The 20060-nt window shown below is 46.2% G+C and overlaps 1 protein-coding gene across 1 annotated transcript; it reads right to left on the bottom strand.

The window, feature by feature from the left end:
* Positions 1–4539: 4539 nt before the first annotated feature.
* On the bottom strand, positions 4540–17617 carry LOC140134571 (sialic acid-binding Ig-like lectin 13). The gene is made up of 11 exons (XM_072154975.1): positions 17565–17617; positions 15619–15738; positions 14287–14652; positions 12567–12833; positions 10097–10132; positions 9555–9803; positions 8812–8847; positions 8358–8411; positions 7529–7651; positions 6243–6298; positions 4540–5288 (listed from the first exon to the last, which is right to left on the bottom strand). The coding sequence occupies exons 2-11, from the start codon at positions 15686–15688 to the stop codon at positions 5274–5276; spliced, it is 1272 nt and encodes a 423-aa protein (XP_072011076.1). The 5' UTR covers positions 15689–15738; positions 17565–17617; the 3' UTR covers positions 4540–5273.
* Positions 17618–20060: the final 2443 nt, after the last annotated feature.

The following is a 20060-nucleotide window of genomic DNA, read 5'->3' as shown; positions in this document are numbered from 1 at the left end:
GAGCTGCCATGTCCTGTGTCCTGACACCTTTCTATCATAGCCAGCAGTGGTCAGGGGGTCAGCATGGGCGCTCTGACCTCTCTGTGACTACACCCCCCATACACAGCGAGCTGCCATGTCCTGTGTGTCCTGACACCTTTCTATCATAGCCAGCAGTGGTCAGGGGGTCAGCATGGGCGCTCTTACCTCTCTGTGACTACACCCCCCATACACAGCGAGCTGCCATGTCATGTGTGTCCTGACACCTTTCTATCATAGCCAGCAGTGGTCAGGGGTCAGCATGGGTGCTCTGACCGCTCTGTGACTACACCCCCATACACAGCGAGCCCCCATGTCCTGTGTGTCCTGACACCTTTCTATCATAGCCAGCAGTGGTCAGGGGTAAGCATGGGCGCTCTGACCCCTCTGTGACTACACCCCCCATACACAGCGAGCTGCCATGTCCTGTGTGTCCTGACACCTTTCTATCATAGCCAGCAGTGGTCAGGGGTCAGCATAAGCGCTCTGACCCCTATGTGACTACACCCCCCATACACAGGGAGCTGCCATGTCCTGTGTGTCCTGACACCTTTCTATCATAGCCAGCAGTGGTCAGGGGTCAGCATGGGCGCTCTGACCGCTCTGTGACTACACCCCCATACACAGCGAGCTACCATGTCCTGTGTGTCCTGACACCTTTCTGTCATAGCCAGCAGTGGTCAGGGGTCAGCATGGGTGCTCTGACCCCTCTGTGACGACACCCCCCATACACAGCGAGCTGCCATGTCCTGTGTGTCCTGACACCTTTCTATCATAGCCAGCAGTGGTCAGGGGTCAGCATGGGGGCTCTGACCTCTCTGTGACTACACCCCCCCCATACACAGCGAGCTACCATGTCCTGTGTGTCCTGACACCTTTCTATCATAGCCAGCAGTGGTCAGGGGTCAGCATGGGCGCTCTGACCTCTCTGTGACTACACCCCCCCATACACAGCGAGCTACCATGTCCTGTGTGTCCTGACACCTTTCTATCATAGCCAGCAGTGGTCAGGGGTCAGCATGGGTGCTCTGACCTCTCTGTGACTACACCCCCATACACAGGGAGCTACCATGTCCTGTGTGTCCTGACACCTTTCTATCATAGCCAGCAGTGGTCAGGGGTCAGCATGGGCGCTCTGACCCCTCTGTGACTACACCCCCCATACACAGCGAGCTGCCATGTCCTGTGTGTCCTGACACCTTTCTATCATAGCCAGCAGTGGTCAGGGGTCAGCATGGGTGCTCTGACCCCTCTGTGACTACACCCCCCATACACAGCGAGCTGCCATGCCCTGTGTCCTGACACCTTTCTATCATAGCCAGCAGTGTTCAGGGGTCAGCATGTGTGCTCTGACCCCTCTGTGACTACACCCCCCATACACAGCGAGCTGCCATGTCCTGTGTGTCCTGACACCTTTCTATCATAGCCAGCAGTGGTCAGGGGTCAGCATGGGGGCTCTGACCCCTCTGTGACTACACCCCCCCATACACAGCGAGCTGCCATGTCCTGTGTGTCCTGACACCTTTCTATCATAGCCAGCAGTGGTCAGGGGTCAGCATGGCTATTCTGACCCCTCTGTGACTACTCCCCCCATACACAGCGTGCTGCCATGTCCTGTGTGTCCTGACACCTTTCTATCATAGCCAGCAGTGGTCAGGGGTCAGCATGGGGGCTCTGACCCCTCTGTGACTACACCCCCCATACACAGCGAGCTGCCATGTCCTGTGTATCCTGACACCTTTCTATCATAGCCAGCAGTGGTCAGGGGTCAGCATGGCTATTCTGACCCCTCTGTGACTACTCCCCCCATACACAGCGAGCCCCCATGTCCTGTGTGTCCTGACACCTTTCTATCATAGCCAGCAGTGGTCAGGGGTCAGCATGGGGGCTCTGACCCCTCTGTGACTACACCCCCCATACACAGGGAGCTGCCATGTCCTGTATCCTGACACCTTTCTATCATAGCCAGCAGTGGTCAGGGGTCAGCATGGGCGCTCTGACCCCTCTGTGACTACACCTCCCATACACAGGGAGCTGCCATGTCCTGTGTGTCCTGACACCTTTCTATCATAGCCAGCAGTGGTCAGGGGTCAGCATGGGCGCTCTGACCCCTCTGTGACTACACCCCCCATACACAGCGAGCTGCCATGTCCTGTGTGTCCTGACACCTTTCTATCATAGCCAGCAGTGGTCAGGGATCAGCATGGGCGCTCTGTTCTCTGTGACTACACCCCCCATACACAGTGAGCTGCCATGTCCTGTGTGTCCTGACACCTTTCTATCATAGCCAGCAGTGGTCAGGGGTCAGCATGGGCGCTCTGACCCCTCTGTGACTACACCCCCCATACACAGCGAGCTGCCATGTCCTGTGTGTCCTGACACCTTTCTATCATAGCCAGCAGTGGTCAGGGGTCAGCATGGGTGCTCTGACCTCTCTGTGACTACACCCCCATACACAGCGACCTGCCATGTCCTGACACCTTTCTATCATAGCCAGCAGTGGTCAGGGGTCAGCATGGGCGCTCTGACCCCTCTGTGACTACACCCCCATACACAGCGAGCTGCCATGTCCTGTGTGTCCTGACACCTTTCTATCATAGCCAGCAGTGGTCAGGGGTCAGCATGGGCGCTCTGACCTCTCTGAGACTACACCCCCCATACACAGCGAGCTGCCATGTCCTGTGTCCTGACACCTTTCTATCATAGCCAGCAGTGGTCAGGTGTCAGCATGGGCACTCTGACCTCTCTGTGACTACACCCCCATACACAGCGAGCTGCCATGTCCTGTGTGTCCTGACACCTTTCTATCATAGCCAGCAGTGGTCAGGTGTCAGCATGGGCGCTCTGACCCCTCTGTGACTACACCGCCCATACACAGCGAGCTGCCATGTCCTGTGTGTCCTGACACCTTTCTATCATAGCCAGCAGTGGTCAGGGGTCAGCATGGGGGCTTTGCATGTTGTGTTTGTCTACCTGCTGAGTACATGACGTCTTTCAGCCACTTTAGACAAGGATCTAGAGGATGGTCACGGTAATAACATCTCACTGTATAGAGTTATAGTTACTATTTGCTGGTTTCCTTCTGCTCTCTAGTGGTTGTATTTGATCAGGTCTCTCTGGATAGAAGCTGCTGGTGAAAATTCACCTTTAATGATTATACATTTACACAATAACTATAATCTTCAATGGAAGTCAATGTAATTGATTCGGCTCTGTATTGTGTAACACTGGCGGCCCCTTTGTGACGATTTTGCTTCTCCTAAAAGCCAATAAATGCAATAAAGCATTTATCCTGCAATAAAATACACCCTCACACAGTTATTTATATGGAGAATGTGAACATTTATGATTCCCCAAGGGCAGAGGTTAAAACAAGCAAAGAAAAAATTACATTGCCCTCTGGCCGAGATAATCTGCCTTGTCAAGGAGCTAAGGGGTTAACACCGCAGGCTCCAGGGGTTTGTTTCCACCGAGCAGCCTGGGATCATCCGATCCATAAAATCATTGCCAAGAGATATAACGGACAGAGACAGCTGTGGGGTCACTACTGCAGGGGGCGTCACCTTATATTATATTACACTACAATAATAATAATAATATAACCGTCCCGCAGCACAGAGAGGAATGTTCTACGCAGAATTCAACGCTTGGATATTTTATTAAAAAGAAACTATAAAGGAGAATCTATAGAAATGGTGTTTTAGAGGAGGAGCTACAGAGATGGTGCTATAGAGGAGGAGCTACAGAGATGGTGCTAAAGAGGAGGAGCTACAGAGATGGTGTAATAAAGGCGGAGCTACAGAGATGCTGCTATAGAGGAGGAGCTACAGAGATGGTGTTATAGAGGTGGAGCTACAGAGATGGTGCTATAGAGGAGGAGCTACAGAGGACAATCTATATAGCATAAACTACAGAGGCGGAGCTACAGAGATGGTGCTTTAGAGGAGGAGCTAGAGTGGAGATACTTTAGAGATGGTGATGTAGAGAAGAAGCTATACAGGACAAGCTACAGGGGAGGAGCTTTAGAGATTAAACTATAGAGTAGGAGCTGTGGATGAGGAGCTATAGAGGTGGTGCTATAGAGGAGGAGCTACAGAGAAGGAGCTATAGAGATGAAACCATAGAGTAGGAGCTGTGGAGGAGGAGCTATAGAGGTGGTGCTATAGAGGAGGAGCTACAGAGGAGGAGCTATAGAGATGAAACCATAGAGTAGGAGCTATGGAGGAGGAGCTATAGAGGTGGTGCTATAGAGGAGGAGCTACAGAGGAGGAGCTATAGAGATGAAACCATAGAGTAGAAGCTGTGGAGGAGGAGCTATAGAGGTGGTGCTATAGAGGAGGAGCTACAGAGGAGGAGCTATAGCGATGAAACCATAGAGTAGGAGCTGTGGAGGAGGAGCTATAGAGATGGTGCTATAGAGGAGGAGCTATAGAGTAGGAGCTAGAGAGGAGACATCTAGTGGAGGAGTCTCTAGTGTAGTCCGGATTCTGCTGTACCGATGACACTTATATAACACAGGAATGAATCAGTATTTAGTTTATTATGTGCAATGGTCAAAATATTACAAAAATAACTTCTCTACATCAGGATTACAAGATATAGGATATGTCAGATATGATATCGCACCAGCATCACTCACAGCACTGCTCGTCCCCAGGAGCTCACAATCTACGGCATTTGTACTATATTATCCATTTTAAGAAATTAATGATTTATCGTTAATTTATTTGGCTTCAGTGTGAGAATGATGGGGGTCAACCCAAAATACTGCCCCCCCCCTCCTCCCCATCATCCACAGAGAGGAAAGTCATAGAGAGCTGAGGATCCATGTATACGGTGGGGGCTGTAGAAGGGGCTTCCCTGGGCACCAGCAGCATTAGGTCTCATCCTGTAATAAATGGGCTTAGTCTGTCAAAGAAGTTACTTCCCTTAACCAACACATAGAAGGGGGCGCTATTTCACATAGATCAAACCAATACCCTGTTGCTCGGTGGTACTGCAGAAAAAGAAATTAAATTATTTATAATAAACGTTTATATTTTTCATATGTTTTATAGGTTTTAAAAATCTCTCTTTAAGAATAAAATAGTCTTTATCTGTGATGCAACAACAAATCTGATAGACCTAAACACTGTCCTTTACTGGTGGCCTCAGCCGTGATGGTAGAGCCAGATATCCCAGGATTCATCTCTTCGCCCCGCAGGAGGTTATCAGTACAAAGCGTCATTCTCCCGAGAAGTTTGTTTTCGTTTTCACTATTCATTGAGATTCTGTAAGGAAAAATAATGGAAAAATATATATAAAAAGTATATACTCGAGTATAAGCCGACCCGAGTATAAGCCGAGACCCCTCATTTTACCACCAAAAACTGGGAAAACCTAGTATAAGCCGAGGGTGGGAAATCCATTGATCACAGACCCCCCCCCCCTTAGTATATATTCAGCAAGCCCCCAGTAGTATATAGCCAGCAAGCCCCCAGTAGTATATAGCCAGCAAGCCCCCAGTAGTATATAGCCAGCAAGCCCCCAGTAGTATATAGCCAGCAAGCCCCCAGTAGTATATAGCCAGCAAGCCCCCAGTAGTATATAGCCAGCAAGTCCCCAATAGTATATAGCCAGCAAGCCCCCAGTAGTATATAGCCAGCAAGTCCCCAGTAAGTCCCGAGTAATATATAGCCAGCAAGCCCCCAGTAGTATATAGCTCACCAGCCCCCAGTAGTATATAGCCAGCAAGTCCCCAGTAGTATATAGCCAGCAAGCCCCCAGTAGTATATAGCCAGCAAGCCCCCAGTAGTATATAGCCAGCAAGCCCCCAGTAGTATATAGCCAGCAAGTCCCCAGTAGTATATAGCCAGCAAGCCCCCAGTAGTATATAGCCAGCAAGCCCCCAGTAGTATATAGCCAGCAAGTCCCCAGTAAGTCCCCAGTAATATATAGCCAGCAAGTCCCCAGTTAGGTAAAAGTTTTTATACTTTACAGATGTAATTGAAGCTACGAGCAGAGGGGAGAGGCTGGGGAGCAGCTCAATGCCAAGAACTAAGAGCACAGCAGTGTGAGGACACACCTCAAATGTACTTGCATAAGTTACAATTCTGGAATACAACTCAATTTTCCACAGTCCTGCTGCTACTTACAACATATATAATGTAGGATTACACATCGGAATGTGCAAATTGTATGTTAAACTCCATTGTGTGTGGAGTATAATGTCGTATATATCCCACCTTGTAGACCGAGGTTGTCCCCCGGGCGCTCAGCTCTTCTCCATTGTTTATGATTGCTAAAAAGTGACGGCATTGAAGAAATTGATATACAGAAGAACAGATGACATCACAATATTCCTGCAACAATGGGGCCCATTTACTAAGGGTCCGTCGGACGCATTTTCGTCGTGTTTACCGATGATTTCCGTTTTGCGCCGAATAGCCCTGAGATTTTGGCACACGCGATCGGATTATGGTGCATTGGCGCTGGCTTGCACGCAACAGAAATTGGGGGCAGGCCGTCAGACAACCCGACAGATACGAATAACGAGCGGGATTTAACAATTAGAAATGTGTCGCAAGACACGCACTTACAAGCACCGGGAAGAAGCAGGTGAACTCCGGCAGACCTCGGCGCAGAAGCGACGGATGCAGGAACTCAGGCGCACTCAGGTGTCCGAATCCTCATCGGACAACACACCGCGGGATCACGACAGGACCGGATAAGTAAATCTGCCCCAATGTATCTTATTCCTAATCTCTCCTGTCTGTTATAGGACCCTGTTCCTTCCACCACTTTAACACGAGACCCCACACACACTTCGAGACCTCACTCAACACTCACATGATTGTGTGCCCCTCCACAAAGCCAACACACTCCTTTCCTGAAATATTCTGTGCTGCTGTGGTCGCCCAGTTTTTTTTCCAATTTTAAAAAATTAGCACCTGGCTAATTCATCTACCTCTTCACATCATGACACAACTGTAACCATATGGAGATAACTGCCTGATCCTGGGGGGTCCCTCAGCCATTGGCAGATAGGGGGTCCCAGGATTATCCATACTTCAAGTCATCCTGGAGAGCCCATAAAAATCAAATCACAGGACAGGCTCTTTCTGTGCTTCTGTGGGACATTGGGGAAGTCTTAAAGGGTGGCCAATCTCAGAAGTCCTATTACTGTGGGGCACCTCAGGGGGCATTCGCTGGGGGTCTCAATGGTAAGTCTCCCAACAATAAGACATTTGTATAGGAGATAAAAACCCCTATTTTCTCTTATTAAGATATTAATGACTAGACAAGTCACTGCCCTTACAAAATCATCACAGTCCTCTTGTGCTGCAGGGGCCATTTCCATCATCCGAAAGTTCTGTTCTGCTAAATTTCATCAAACTGCCCCATCATGTGATCCCGGACCCCACTGCAGGATTATACTGAGTGATTGGGGACATCACTGCCTCCTGCAAGGTGAACACACTCCTCCTCTGCTGCTGTTATACTTATAATGTCGCTGCCTTCAGGTTTTTACCTTCTTGTCTTTTCTTCATGTTTCTCCTGACAAAGCAGAAAAGAGCGAGAGCGATGAGGGAGAGGATGAGGAGGTTCCCGGCTATGAAGGCTCCGAGGAGTGTGAAGTTGATGTCTCGGGCATCTAAAATAAAGTAGACACAATCTGCTACACATAATCAAGTGCGAATATACCAACAACTGGACCTTAGTGATGTCAGAGGAGAGACCCCTCATAGCAGACTGACCCTATCACCCTTCCCACAGCTATGATCAGTGACTCAGCTTAAGGTCAAAGCTCAGTTGAGTCTATGAGAATCCAAAATCTACTGTGTGTCTCCCCTGGTTGTTACATCCTCCCCTCCTCTGTCTATTCGATATTCTTTACACTGCAACTTGGATTATACTCTTCAGATTATCGGTATAACATTGCAGTGGATTTACCCCGATGGATGGATTTGGGATACTTATTCGATTTGCAAGATCAAGAATGGGGTTTACACAGGATTGACCTCAGCAGTTAAGTGACCATTGGCTATATTAGAGGAAAGACCCCCCGAATCAGACTGACCCTATTACCCTTCCCACAGTTATAGGACCAGCATCAGCACTGCTGGGCAAGTGCCAGGGCCCACAGCTGCTGGGGGGGGGGGGGGGGGCACATAAAGAATCTATACATTTTCGCTATACATTTTAGTGAATTTACCCATTTACCAACATAAGGATTGCCCTGGGGCCACAAACTAATTGCCCTGGAGCAAAAATGGAGTTTTCATGGATTGACCTCTCTAGTCATGTGACTAGTGATTATAATAATTAAAATGAATTAAAATAATTTAGCAATTATTTACCGGAGTGAGGGGAAGGAGCCGTCACCACCTCTGGAGCCGGGGTTGGAAATGTCTCTGAAATAAAATCAAATAATTTAATATTATATATTCACATCAAAAGTCTTGGTTATGTTAGCAAAAGAGGACAATTTGGACAATTCCTTTTAGTTCGGATGTTCTCCCATCTATAAGAGGATAACAAGGTGACAGTCTGTGCTGAGACCTCCAGAAATTGTATGGGAACTCAGCATATGTGATATAACCCTATAGTGCCCCCGCAGGACAAGTGAAGTATTACAAAGTTTACCTCTAAATAAATGTCTGTCATTGTATTACAGGAAAGTGTTGGGTCCTACAGCTTTGGGCAGATAGGACCCTTCTATTAACTAAAAATTCCCTACTGGAAACTACCATCAAAATCCATCATGATAAACACTTACAGCCACCGTGATAAAGAAAACACACAAAATCTTACCAATGGAGACTTTGTCTTCCGGAATTTCATTTTCAGCTGTAACAATGTGACAGTAATCAAAGAATATTACAATTGTAATTATATAATTATAATGATGTAATACAGCGATCTCATAGTACGATGTTGACAGAGATAAAACTTTATTCACAACAATAATAAGAACAGTGGATTATCAGGCAGGCATCAGGTTATTGTGGAGAGAACTGTGCAGTCATATAGATAGAGCTGCACAGTTCTCTCTATCTCCTCTCTGCTTTCATATCTATAATCAATGTGGGAGTTTACAGGCCAATGGAGGAGCCTGGAGAGGTGAGAGGTCAGGAAGGGGTAATCATTGGACCCTTCCCCTTCCCACGGCAGATATTTTACACTAAACAATATAACTGCTTTACAAGATACTGGAAGAAACATTGTATTCACTGTTTTCTATTACAAGTTGTGAAAACCCTTCTAAAACACTTGGTGGTAAATATGGTGGAAGGGATTTAAGTTTTTCGTAAACTGATACATTTGCCCAAATGATTCTAAAATTTTAATTTTCTTTTTTTTTTTGTAAGTGGTTTTTGGAAGAGTAGATGTCAGAGTGCGGCAGGCATCCTGGTGGTCGCACCTTGACTAATCAGACTCTTACAGCAGTGAGATATTTTCCCACAACCTTACAAGTGCAGAATATACCCTGTGACTGAATCGCTCTGGGACAATCATGTAATTCCCATCTTGGCCCAATATCACTCGCTACTCACATTGCAGAATAATATCAACAAAGTCGCTTGTGTCCCCGTGTGGATTCCAGGCCGAGCAGCTGTACGTATTAATATCATTGGGAGGGACGTCCATCAGATACAGCTCCAGCCCCTGCCCCGTCACACTGCTGACCACAGTATTCTCTCCCCTCGTCCAAGTCACGTAAGCCGCGGGGTTACTCATCACCGAGCAGTTAAGGCTCACAGACTCGCCCTCATTCAGGACCAGGGTGTGGTTTGCTTTAATTCCTGGGAAAAATATGGAAAAATAATCATGGAATTAAAATAAATATAAAATATAAGCAGCAGGATAAAGGAAACAAAAAAATTCCAGACATGTATAAGGTAGAATCTGAATACATACTGATATTATGCTGTTACTGTCTGCTGTGAGAGGGGAGGAAAGAGCTGCTTCAGTAGTATAACAAAATACATAATATCCTAAAATGATGGTTAATATAACAAAAATCTAGCAACACCATGCATGAAACTGGAGGCATCTAGGATACAAACCATGCACACAGCAGAGAACATGTCATTACCTGAGGAACCAATATAAATATTTATAGAGGGGGGATCTGAAAATAATAAAGAAGATCAATATAATGTACAAAGTAAAAATATCACATGAGAAACACACAGATACCCACATATCCAGGTATTTAGGTCCTGTCCATTAGCACTCAGGATACATTTTACTGTATATCAAATGCCCCAGTTTGGGTGTCTGGTACAACACCACCACCAAGTGGCAAGAATAGGTCTGTACATAGTGCCTTATATGTACGTTGTTAACCCAAAGGTTTATACTTTTGCTTACAATATATTTGTAATATTATGTATCTTTCCTGAGGCTTCACAGGCTGTGATTGGCTGGCACCTTGTGTTGTCTAGACAGAGGAGGTCTATAAGTATAGGCACTGCCTGGAGCTCTGGCCATTTTTCTGGTTCTTAGTGTATTGTTACTACACTGTATGCTGACTCAGCTCCCTGGAGATTATTGCCAGCCTAGTTGACCACTGGTCCAGGTTGAAGTTCCAGCTACAAAAGGACTTTTCCTACTGTCGGAGTCGGCTAATCTATAGCCATGCTATTCCTCAGAGGAAGGAGTTGGTTGTCAGCCTGTTACCTGCAGCATCTACAGTTTTTTTCACTAAAGGAACAATGGGGGTCATTTACTTAGGGCCCGATTCGTGTTTTCCCGACGTGTTACCCGAATATTTCCGATTAGCGCCGATTTTTCCTGAATTGCCCCGGCGCACACGATCGGATTGTGGCGGATCGGCGCTTACCTTCACCCAGGGTAGGACGGTGAACTCCGATGCAATCCGATGGTCTTCAGCTCAACAGCGACACCTGGTGGACGTCGGAGGAACTGCCTTAGTGAATCCCGGCCGGACCCGAATCCATCGCATACACCGAATCCACCGCCGCTGGATCGCGAATGGACCGGGTAAATAAATCTGCCCCAATGAGTTTTTTGAGCTCTCCATTTGCTGTGTGCATCTCTGGCCACTACATCATAGGCCTACCATCTGCCGGGATTTGTGGCTGATCTGGGAGTACACCAGGGGTAAACCTTAATTGTGATGTGGCCTCTTCTTGCTTCACCTTACTAGCCCAGACGGGAGTGGACGAGGCTAAAAAATATTAAATAAAAATATAAACACATGGAGATTTCCCTTGCGGTGACCTGTATATATATAACGGTTTATGGGATGAGTAATGGCGCTGTGCCCGGGGAGGGATTTAGTGATCTCGGGGTTTGACGTTACGTGGCACAGAGTCAAGTTTGTCCAGAACATTTCAGGCTCTTGAGAAATGTGAGCGGTAAATCATGTGGCCGCAAAACAGCCGGGAGCAAAAAGGTGTCAACATATAATGATCACGACTTCTGTGGAATAATAAATGGTTCTGCAAACGGAAAATGGAGCCAAAGCAAGTTTACACGGGAAATAGAGGATGAGTTACAATGTTCAGTTATAGACTCCTGACCTACCTGTAAGAGTGGTAGGTACTGCCCCTGCACAGCTGTGTAATCAGACCTGTGTGCACCCTGGAGCAGCAAGACTTTAAAATATAGATTAAAATTTCAGGTATGTAGCTTTGCCCAAGTGCACTAGGGGTGTTTCCTCACACTGCTGCACTCTCAGATCTGAGTGGAGGGGGGGGGGGTTGTCCTCACACTGCTGTACTCTCAGGGGATGTGTCCTTATGCTGCACCTTCAGGTCCCAGGGGGTGTGTCCTCACCCTGCTGCACTCTTAGAGGGTGTGTCTTTATGCTGCACCTTCAGGTCTCAGGGGGGGTGTCTTCACACTGCTGCACTCTCAGCTCTCAGGGGGTGTGTCTTCACACTGCTGCACTCTCAGCTCTCAGGGGGTGTGTCTTCACACTGCTGCACTCTTAGAGGGTGTGTCTTTATGCTGCACCTTCAGCTCTCACGGGGTGTGTCTTCACACTGCTGCACTCTCAGCTCTCAGGGGGTGTGTCTTCACACTGCTGCACTCTCAGCGCTCTGTATGAAACTTCTCTATGGCCTCCTCTATGCTCTCAGTTAAAGCTTCAGTTATTTGGTTTGAATTTACTGCAATCACCCAGAACAGAGATGAGTGATAGTTCACAGAGCACAGCAGTGTGAGGACACACCTTGGAAAAGCTAAAGGTTACTCAAAGTATACACACTGCTGTGCTCTGTGAACTAGGCTGCTCTACAGTCCCTTATCTCTGCCCTTATCTTGTAATGTTAAACCAAAATGCTGCTACAGCTCTTAATGAGGGCAGAGGGGAGGCAGCAAATAAGCTCCATGCAGAGAGCGCAGCAGTGTGAGGACACATCCACAGGAGAATGCTGGAAAAAATGATATTATTTTGTAACTAATTATTATAATATCACATTGTTTAAAAAAAAAAAAAGCTGATTATCTTGTGCCCCACACTTCTGGACCTGTGCCAGGCTAAAGGATGGAGAAGGAAGAACCTCACAGGACTATGCCCTAAGCCCCATACTCACACTGCACGTCCAGGACAATTGTCTTCTGGGTTGTGACCCTCACGGCCGGGTAGTTGACCTCGCAGGTAATAGACGTCTTGTGATCGCTCAGTGAAGGGGAGAACGTTATAGACGATGACTTCCTCCACGCTCTGGCCACGTTGTCTTTCCACCATGTGATCGTAGGATCTGTCCCATCACAGTCCCCGGGAGGAGTACATGTCAATGTCACCCCCTCCCCAACCTTCAGATGCCCTGAATATGTAATTTCAGGTTTTTGTATAAGATCTGTAACGTAAAAGAATAGAAAATAAAAATGGCTTTATATCATTGGTCTGTTATATAAGGTCCTTTCTGCACCCAGGGACAGTCTCCTGTCAGCACTCACACTGTATATGCATCTTGGGAACAGATTGAACCTGTATACACAAATCCTCTAAACTTAACATATAATTCTCACCTGACATATTTTCAAGCATGGGCGGAGTATTATTCTTATACATTTTTAAGTGGCTCTTACTAAGTTTTAGGTTTGCATCACCCGTCTAAGTGTGACTGATTACTGCTGTAGTAGTGAAACTGATAATGAGTAAAATGACCCCCCTTAGACTGGTGTGCAGAAAAACAAAAGCTCAAATCTGATCTGTCAATCACACTTAAACTCCTCCCATGAGGATCTACGGATACATTGTTCAGCTGATTCCAGTCAAACATTGTATATTAACGGCAAGTAGTCGGAGGTCCCTGAAGCCGACATCATTGTGTATGTTTTGTGTAGGCTTTAGGAATCTGCCTGAGCAATCAGATAGCCAAGTGTTGGGTCTTCTGCTGCAGGCAGCTGTAGGGTCCCTGAAGAGAAGACAGAAGTGGTAGGTATATCTTCTGTCTTTCCAGATTTTTCATACACAACATTCAATCTAGCAATTTGCAGAGAATAAATGCCTCCATGGATGTCTACTCAGGTGGCTGCTGTGATTTCATGTGATCAGAGACATACATGGGGTAGATTTTTCCAATCTAACAGGACCTTAGGTGACATCACCCTGGTCACATGACATGAAGTGCCCAATGATGTAATAGAGCTCTCTCTCAATGTTCCATACAGCAGCGTGTCCTAGCAGTGAGACCTGTGAATTAGGACTAGGGAGTGATCACTGCATCTAAAGGAATCCATTGATATTATTGGACTCGCATCAGGTGATTTCCATAGTTTTTAATGAAGTATTTATTTTTGGTGGGTTCATTTGCATGGTAGGTTCCCGTTAAACAGACTTGTGATATATCAAAATTTGTGGCATAAAGTCAGACACTATAATAAGATAAAAAACTAAAATGCAAAAAAAAACATATTTTCTATTTTTTTTGCCTAAAATTCTGTTTAAAAATCAAAATTCAGACCAAAGAATTCTTAAAATAAGAATCACGTATTTCTCCCGAAACAAAAAAAAAAAAAACACTGCCAAAATCTTGTTGTGAGCCCAACAAATGAAAAATTTAGAGCCAAAAAAAGGCCAAATCAGTCTGGTCTTAAAGGTACAAATTGTCCTAGTCCTGAATTAGTTAAAAGGGGTTGTCCTGGGGTTAAAAAACATGGCTGTGTTCTTCCAAATCAATGCCCCCCATGGTGTATGTTGGTATTGCAACTGAGCTCCTTTCATCTCTATGAAGCTGAGTTGCCATACCGGCATATATATATATACATATGATTTCTACTGTGAAAAGTCCTTAAAGGGGCGCTCACCTGTCACCAGGAAGGTGATCTTGTGTGATAAGAAGTTATACATAATTCCAGTCTCTTCATTTCCTACAAATCGGAAGAAATACGTCCCAGTGTCCTGTTTCCGGGCGTCGGTGACTTTCAGGGTGCAGTCGCCATGATCCGGATTTCCTATCACGTGGAAGTTCTCTTTTACAATGGGCACCGAGGGGTCGCTGGAGGCCACGTTGGTTTCGAAGTCGCTCTTCCAGTATCCGGTGGAGTTTGTGAAGGTCGTCCTGTGCTCCGCCGTAAAAGAACACGGAATAATCACGCACAGACCCTCCTGCACGGTGACGCTGGACTCCACCTGGATGGAGTAACGCTCCGGGAAACTCTGGCACCAGCTACCTACAGAGGGGACGTCATACACAGTCATGGGCTATATGCAAATTTAAAGGGGAAAATTTTTTTTGCAATTTTTAAAAAAATAATATGTTTATAGGTAAAATAACATATATGAGTCCATATAAATGTAAAAAAAACGTACGTGTCTGCATCAGAGACATATAATCCCAGGACCTAAAACCTGACCATGGGATGAGCACAGTTGTAATACCATACACTGCCCACGGTCAGGTGTGGAGCTGTTTTTTGAAGACCGAAGCCATGTTTTTTTCGAATCATGGACAGCCCCTTTAAGTGTCTGTAATTGGATATTTTTGGCAATTTAGTAAATCTCCTTTCATTTTAATGTTACTAGATATAGACACGTGGCTTTTATGCCATTTTTTTAGGATTAGGATTCCCCCTTTAAGCCTCTTCCATACCAAGTGGATGTGTTGGGGTGTGAAGGGGCAAGGGGGCCTCTGGATGTATCAGGTGCAGCAGAAAAGTGAGGACTTCCCACCTGGTGCCGGTGTGTGATAAATCCCTCCCCAATAACTTCATATTATGCTGATTGATTTTGTCTGTCTTAAAGGGGCGATGCCACAAATAATACTAACCCTCTAAATACGGGATGGTTAACGAGTGGCTGATTGCTGGTCCCATTGAAGAGACCATGAGAATGGGGAGTCCCAAGTCACCTGATGTGCCCCATATAAACACAGAGATGTGGATGCTCAACCTGCACTCCCCTCACTTATAACCCCCCAAAAATATTACATGTGACTAGAGATGAGCGGACCCAATGTTTGGGTTCAGTGTTCGGGTTTGGTCGTCTGACCTGGACATATTGCTAGATTGGCAGCCAAACAGCCTATCGGGGGACACCGATCCGGCAATGTGTCCTCATTAGGTGGCCGAACCTGAACTCCGAACCCAACCATCGGTTCCGCACATCATTATTTGAGACCAATGTCTTGTCATACTTACACATCCAGAGCTGAGACAGGATGATAATAGCATAGTGCACCTTGCTCCTGCCAAAGCTTTCCAGCCTCATCTTGACACTGAGCTGAATGCAGAACGTCTGCTGCACCGGATCAGAAAAACCTCAAAAACAAAAATAAATTGACATTTTTAACTAAATCTACAGAAAATTCAATCATGGAATTTTAACTCCAGAATTACACCCCAGTCACAGAGCAAACGTGTACAGCAGTGCAGAAAACGTTAACTCATGTATCCGTGAGGTGTGTGCATGTACAGTATTATGTATGTATAAGGTGGGTGCATGTACAGTAATTTAATGTATGTATGAGGTGTGTGCATGTACAGTATTATATATGTATGAGGTGTGTGCATGTACAGTATTATGTATGTATGAGGGGTGTGCATGTACAGTATTATGTATGTATGAGGGGTGTGTACAGTATTATCATGTATGTATGTATGAGGTGTGTGCATGTACATTGTTATGTATGTATGAGGTGTGTGCATGTACAGTATTATCATGTATGTATGAGGTGTGTGCATGTACAGTATTATCATGTATGTATGAGGGGTGTGCATGTACAGTATTATGTATGTATGAGGGGTGTGTGTACAGTATTATCATGTATGTATGAGGTGTGTATGTATAGTATTATGTATGTATGCGGGTTGTGCATGTACAGTATTATCATGTATGTATGAGGTGTGTGCATGTACAGTATTATGTATGTATGAGGGGTGTGTGTACAGTATTATCATGTATGTATGAGGTGTGTATGTATAGTATTATGTATGTATGAGGTGTGTGCATGTACAGTATTATGTATTTATGAGATGTGTGCATGTACAGTATTATGTATGTATGAAGGGCATGTGTACAGTATTATAATGTATGTATGAGGTGTGTATGTATAGTATTATGTATGTATGAGGTGTGTGCATGTACAGTATTATGTATGTATGAGTTGTGTGCATGTACTGTATTATGTATGTATGAAGTGTGTGCATGTACAGTATTATCATGTATGTATGAGTTGTGTGCATGTACAGTATTATGTATGTATGAGGTGTGTGCATGTACAGTAATATGTATGTATAAGGTGTGTGTATGTACAGTATAATGTATGTATGAGGGGTGTGTACAGTATTATCATGTATGTATGAGATGTGTGCATGTGCAGTATTATGTATGTATGAGGTGTGTGCATGTACAGTATTATGTATGTATGAGGGTTGTGCATGTACAGTATTATGCATGTGTGAAGGTTGTGCATGTACAGTATTATGTATGTAAGAGGGGGGTGTACAGTATTATGTATGTATGAGGGTTGTGCATGTACAGTATTATGTATGTATGAGGGGGGTGTACAGTATTATGTATGTATGAGGGGGGTGTACAGTATTATGTATGTATGAGGGTTGTGCATGTACAGTATTATGTATGTATGAGGGATGTGCATGTACAGTATTATGTATGTATGAGGTGGGGGGGGGGGTGTACAGTATTATCATGTATTCATGTGTAGCATTTTTTTGTGAATAGTCCAGTCATACAGCAGGTTATTGATCCTGTATCTTCCTGGCTGAGGCAGCGGTGCTGATAGTCGCCCCCCCCTCCCCTCAGGACCATGGCAGCCACCCAGCTACACCACCCATCACTATGCCACGGGTGCACGTATTACATTATAATCATCCTGGCCCCATTATGACCCTCCGGCTGTGACAAACCACAAAGCTGCATGATGGGAGTGGTAGTTTTGCTATAGTGCTGCTGGTAAGAGAGACCCCTCCTGTATAACATACAGATGTTACTCCTTGTATCAGCACTGAGCAGTTACAGGAACATATTAAATGATATTACAAAATATGTTATAAATGTAAAGTTTCTCAATGACGTCTGTAAATATAATAATAAAATCTACAGAGCGAGGACAAGATCTACTCACCCACAGGCTGCTCCAGAGTGTGGAAAGTTCAAAGCCAAAAATACAAGCGTGAATATCCCAGTGCATATGAGAGAGAGACCAGCGCCCTCTAGTGGGACACCAGGGAACAGCACCATGACTATAGATGGAGCCGATACTCAGGGGTAACATGACCCCCGGGGGGGGGGGCTACTCAGCTCATTGCCAAGACTTTAGATATTTCCAGCTACTATGATACCAACGAGGTGTAAAGGAGGAATATACTCAACATCCTTCTGCTGTACAATAGGTGCATTAGTCTGTACGGAATCATTTCTTAAAGGGGTTGTCCAGGATTTATTATTGATGACGTCAGGATAGACCATCAGAACCCGATCATTGGAGAACTTAATTCTTGCTCTAGCGACTCTGATTCAATATAATTGGGAGCCAAAGAGCTGGTCAGGGAGGGGCTTGTGACTCCTCCTCCACAATCACATAAATAATAATTTTTTTAATTCATCTTTTTTATTACAAAATAAAAAGTCCTGATTCAATGACGTCACATATGTCATCGATACTCTATTGTCTTGCCCTTTAATACTCTGCTGTCAGTATTGTCCCCTGTACACAAAACACATCCTGGAGTTTTATAAATATTTTCGATTTTGGGGGGCGCCCTCCTTTGTTACCTTCACAAACAGCCATTTGATGGCAACTTCAAAACTGAATATATTGTTAAAAACCAATAATCTGAGACACCAGCATGGTCAGTATGCACCCCCACAGCAACCTTTTGTCACAGTGCCCTCCCAAGCATCCACAATGTCCCCCCCCAATAGCCATATAAACCCCCCCACAATAGCTACAGTGCCCCCCTGCAGCCACAGTACCGTCCAAGCAGCTACAGAGTCCCCCGGCAGCCACAGTGTCCTCCAGCAGCTACAGTGTCCCACAGCAGCCACAGCGCCCCCCAGCAGCTACAGTGTCCCACAGCAGCCACAGCGCCCCCCAGCAGCTACAGCCCCCCCAGCAGCCACAGTGCCCTCCAGGAGCTACAGTGTCCCCCAACAGGTACAGTGTCCCCCCAGCAGCCACAGTGTCCCCCAGCAGCTACAGTGTCCCCCAACAGGTACAGTGTCCCCCCAGCAGCCACAGTGTCCCCCAGCAGCCGCAGTGCCCTCCAGCAGCCGCAGTGCCACCCAGCAGCCGCAGTGTCCCCCAGCAGCCGCAGTGTCCCCCAGCAGCCGCAGTGCCACCCAGCAGCCACAGTGTCCCCCAGCAGCCGCAGTGTCCCCCAGCAGCCACAGTGTCCCCCAGCAGCCGCAGTGTCCCCCAGCAGCCACAGTGTCCCCCAGCAGCCACAGTGTCCCCCAGCAGCCGCAGTGCCCTCCAGCAGCCGCAGTGCCCTCCAGCAGCCGCAGTGCCACCCAGCAGCCACAGTGTCCCCCAGCAGCCGCAGTGTCCCCCAGCAGCCACAGTGTCCCCCAGCAGCCGCAGTGCCCTCCAGCAGCCACAGTGTCCCCCAGCAGCCGCAGTGTCCCCCAGCAGCCGCAGTGCCCTCCAGCAGCCACAGTGCCCCCAACACAGCCACTGCCCCCACTAGCAGCCACAATTCCCAACAGTGCCCCCCGACAGCCACAGTGCTAAATGAGGTTGAGATCAGGTTCATTCGTACCAGACTAACTTAGCAATATCGTTACCGGTGGATGAAGGCTTACATTGCCCTGTAAGTATTGTTGATACTGTGGGTCCTCATCTAAATACATAGATGCAGACCTCTAGCTCATAGAAACACTTTTCTGTCCTGCTGCCCTGCTTGTACAGCGATGATGTCCGCTTGTCAGGACAGGAGCAGAGCCCATACAATACATTGCAGTAGAGCTGAGAAGACAATTTCTGCGAGGTGGACAATACTGCCAACTGACAAAGGAAGGGAAGGAGACTGATTCCTTCTAGGGACCACCCAGTCCAGCTGCCAGAGGGGAGTGGAAACTAATCCTGCCCAAGGTCCTTCTTGGCATGAAAGATTAGCAAATTAGAAGCAACAGCAAAAATGCTGAGAAACAATTTAAAACTATAGAAATTATTCAAGAAAAGGCCCCTTTATTTGAATCATTCCTGGATACAATGTATATTATGTATTGGTACATAGCTAAAAATATACTGGGATACAAGTTGTAACTAACATCTATTTCTCATGACTTAAACATTGATGTCAGTTTTCTTATCTGGCTCATCGTTGGCCAAAAAAAATGAATAAAAAATGTAAAATGAAAATGCAGAATAATCAAGGTGAGCCCAAACGAGGCAAAGACACACATGGATTTGCTATTACAAGCCAGTGGCTATAACTAGAGTTATTTGGGTCCCAGGGAAAAATTCCTAACAGGGTTGTGATTGCATTTTGAGACTCAATCCAAAGGCTCCGACCCCGATCTCACTCTGATGTAACATTATGGGGCACATTTACTTACCCTTACTCAGACTGTCTGACGATGATGCACTCTCCCGCGATTCACTAAGATCCTGCACCTG

This window comes from Engystomops pustulosus, chromosome 6 (assembly GCF_040894005.1).
Source record: "Engystomops pustulosus chromosome 6, aEngPut4.maternal, whole genome shotgun sequence".
Lineage (NCBI taxonomy): Eukaryota > Metazoa > Chordata > Amphibia > Anura > Leptodactylidae > Engystomops > Engystomops pustulosus.
Note: the sequence above shows the minus strand (reverse complement) of the source record. Positions and strands in the feature narration are given on the sequence as shown.

Coding starts and splice junctions, on each gene's coding strand:
- LOC140134571 (XM_072154975.1), bottom strand. CDS start 15,688: ATGAGGCTGGAAAGCTTTGGCAGGAGCAAGGTGCACTATGCTATTATC. Junction 12,834..14,286: donor GATCACCTTCCTGGTGACAG/GTGAGCGCCCCT, acceptor TTTACGTTACAG/ATCTTATACAAAAACCTGAA. Junction 8,848..9,554: donor TGTTGATATTATTCTGCAAT/GTGAGTAGCGAG, acceptor ACATTGTTACAG/CTGAAAATGAAATTCCGGAA.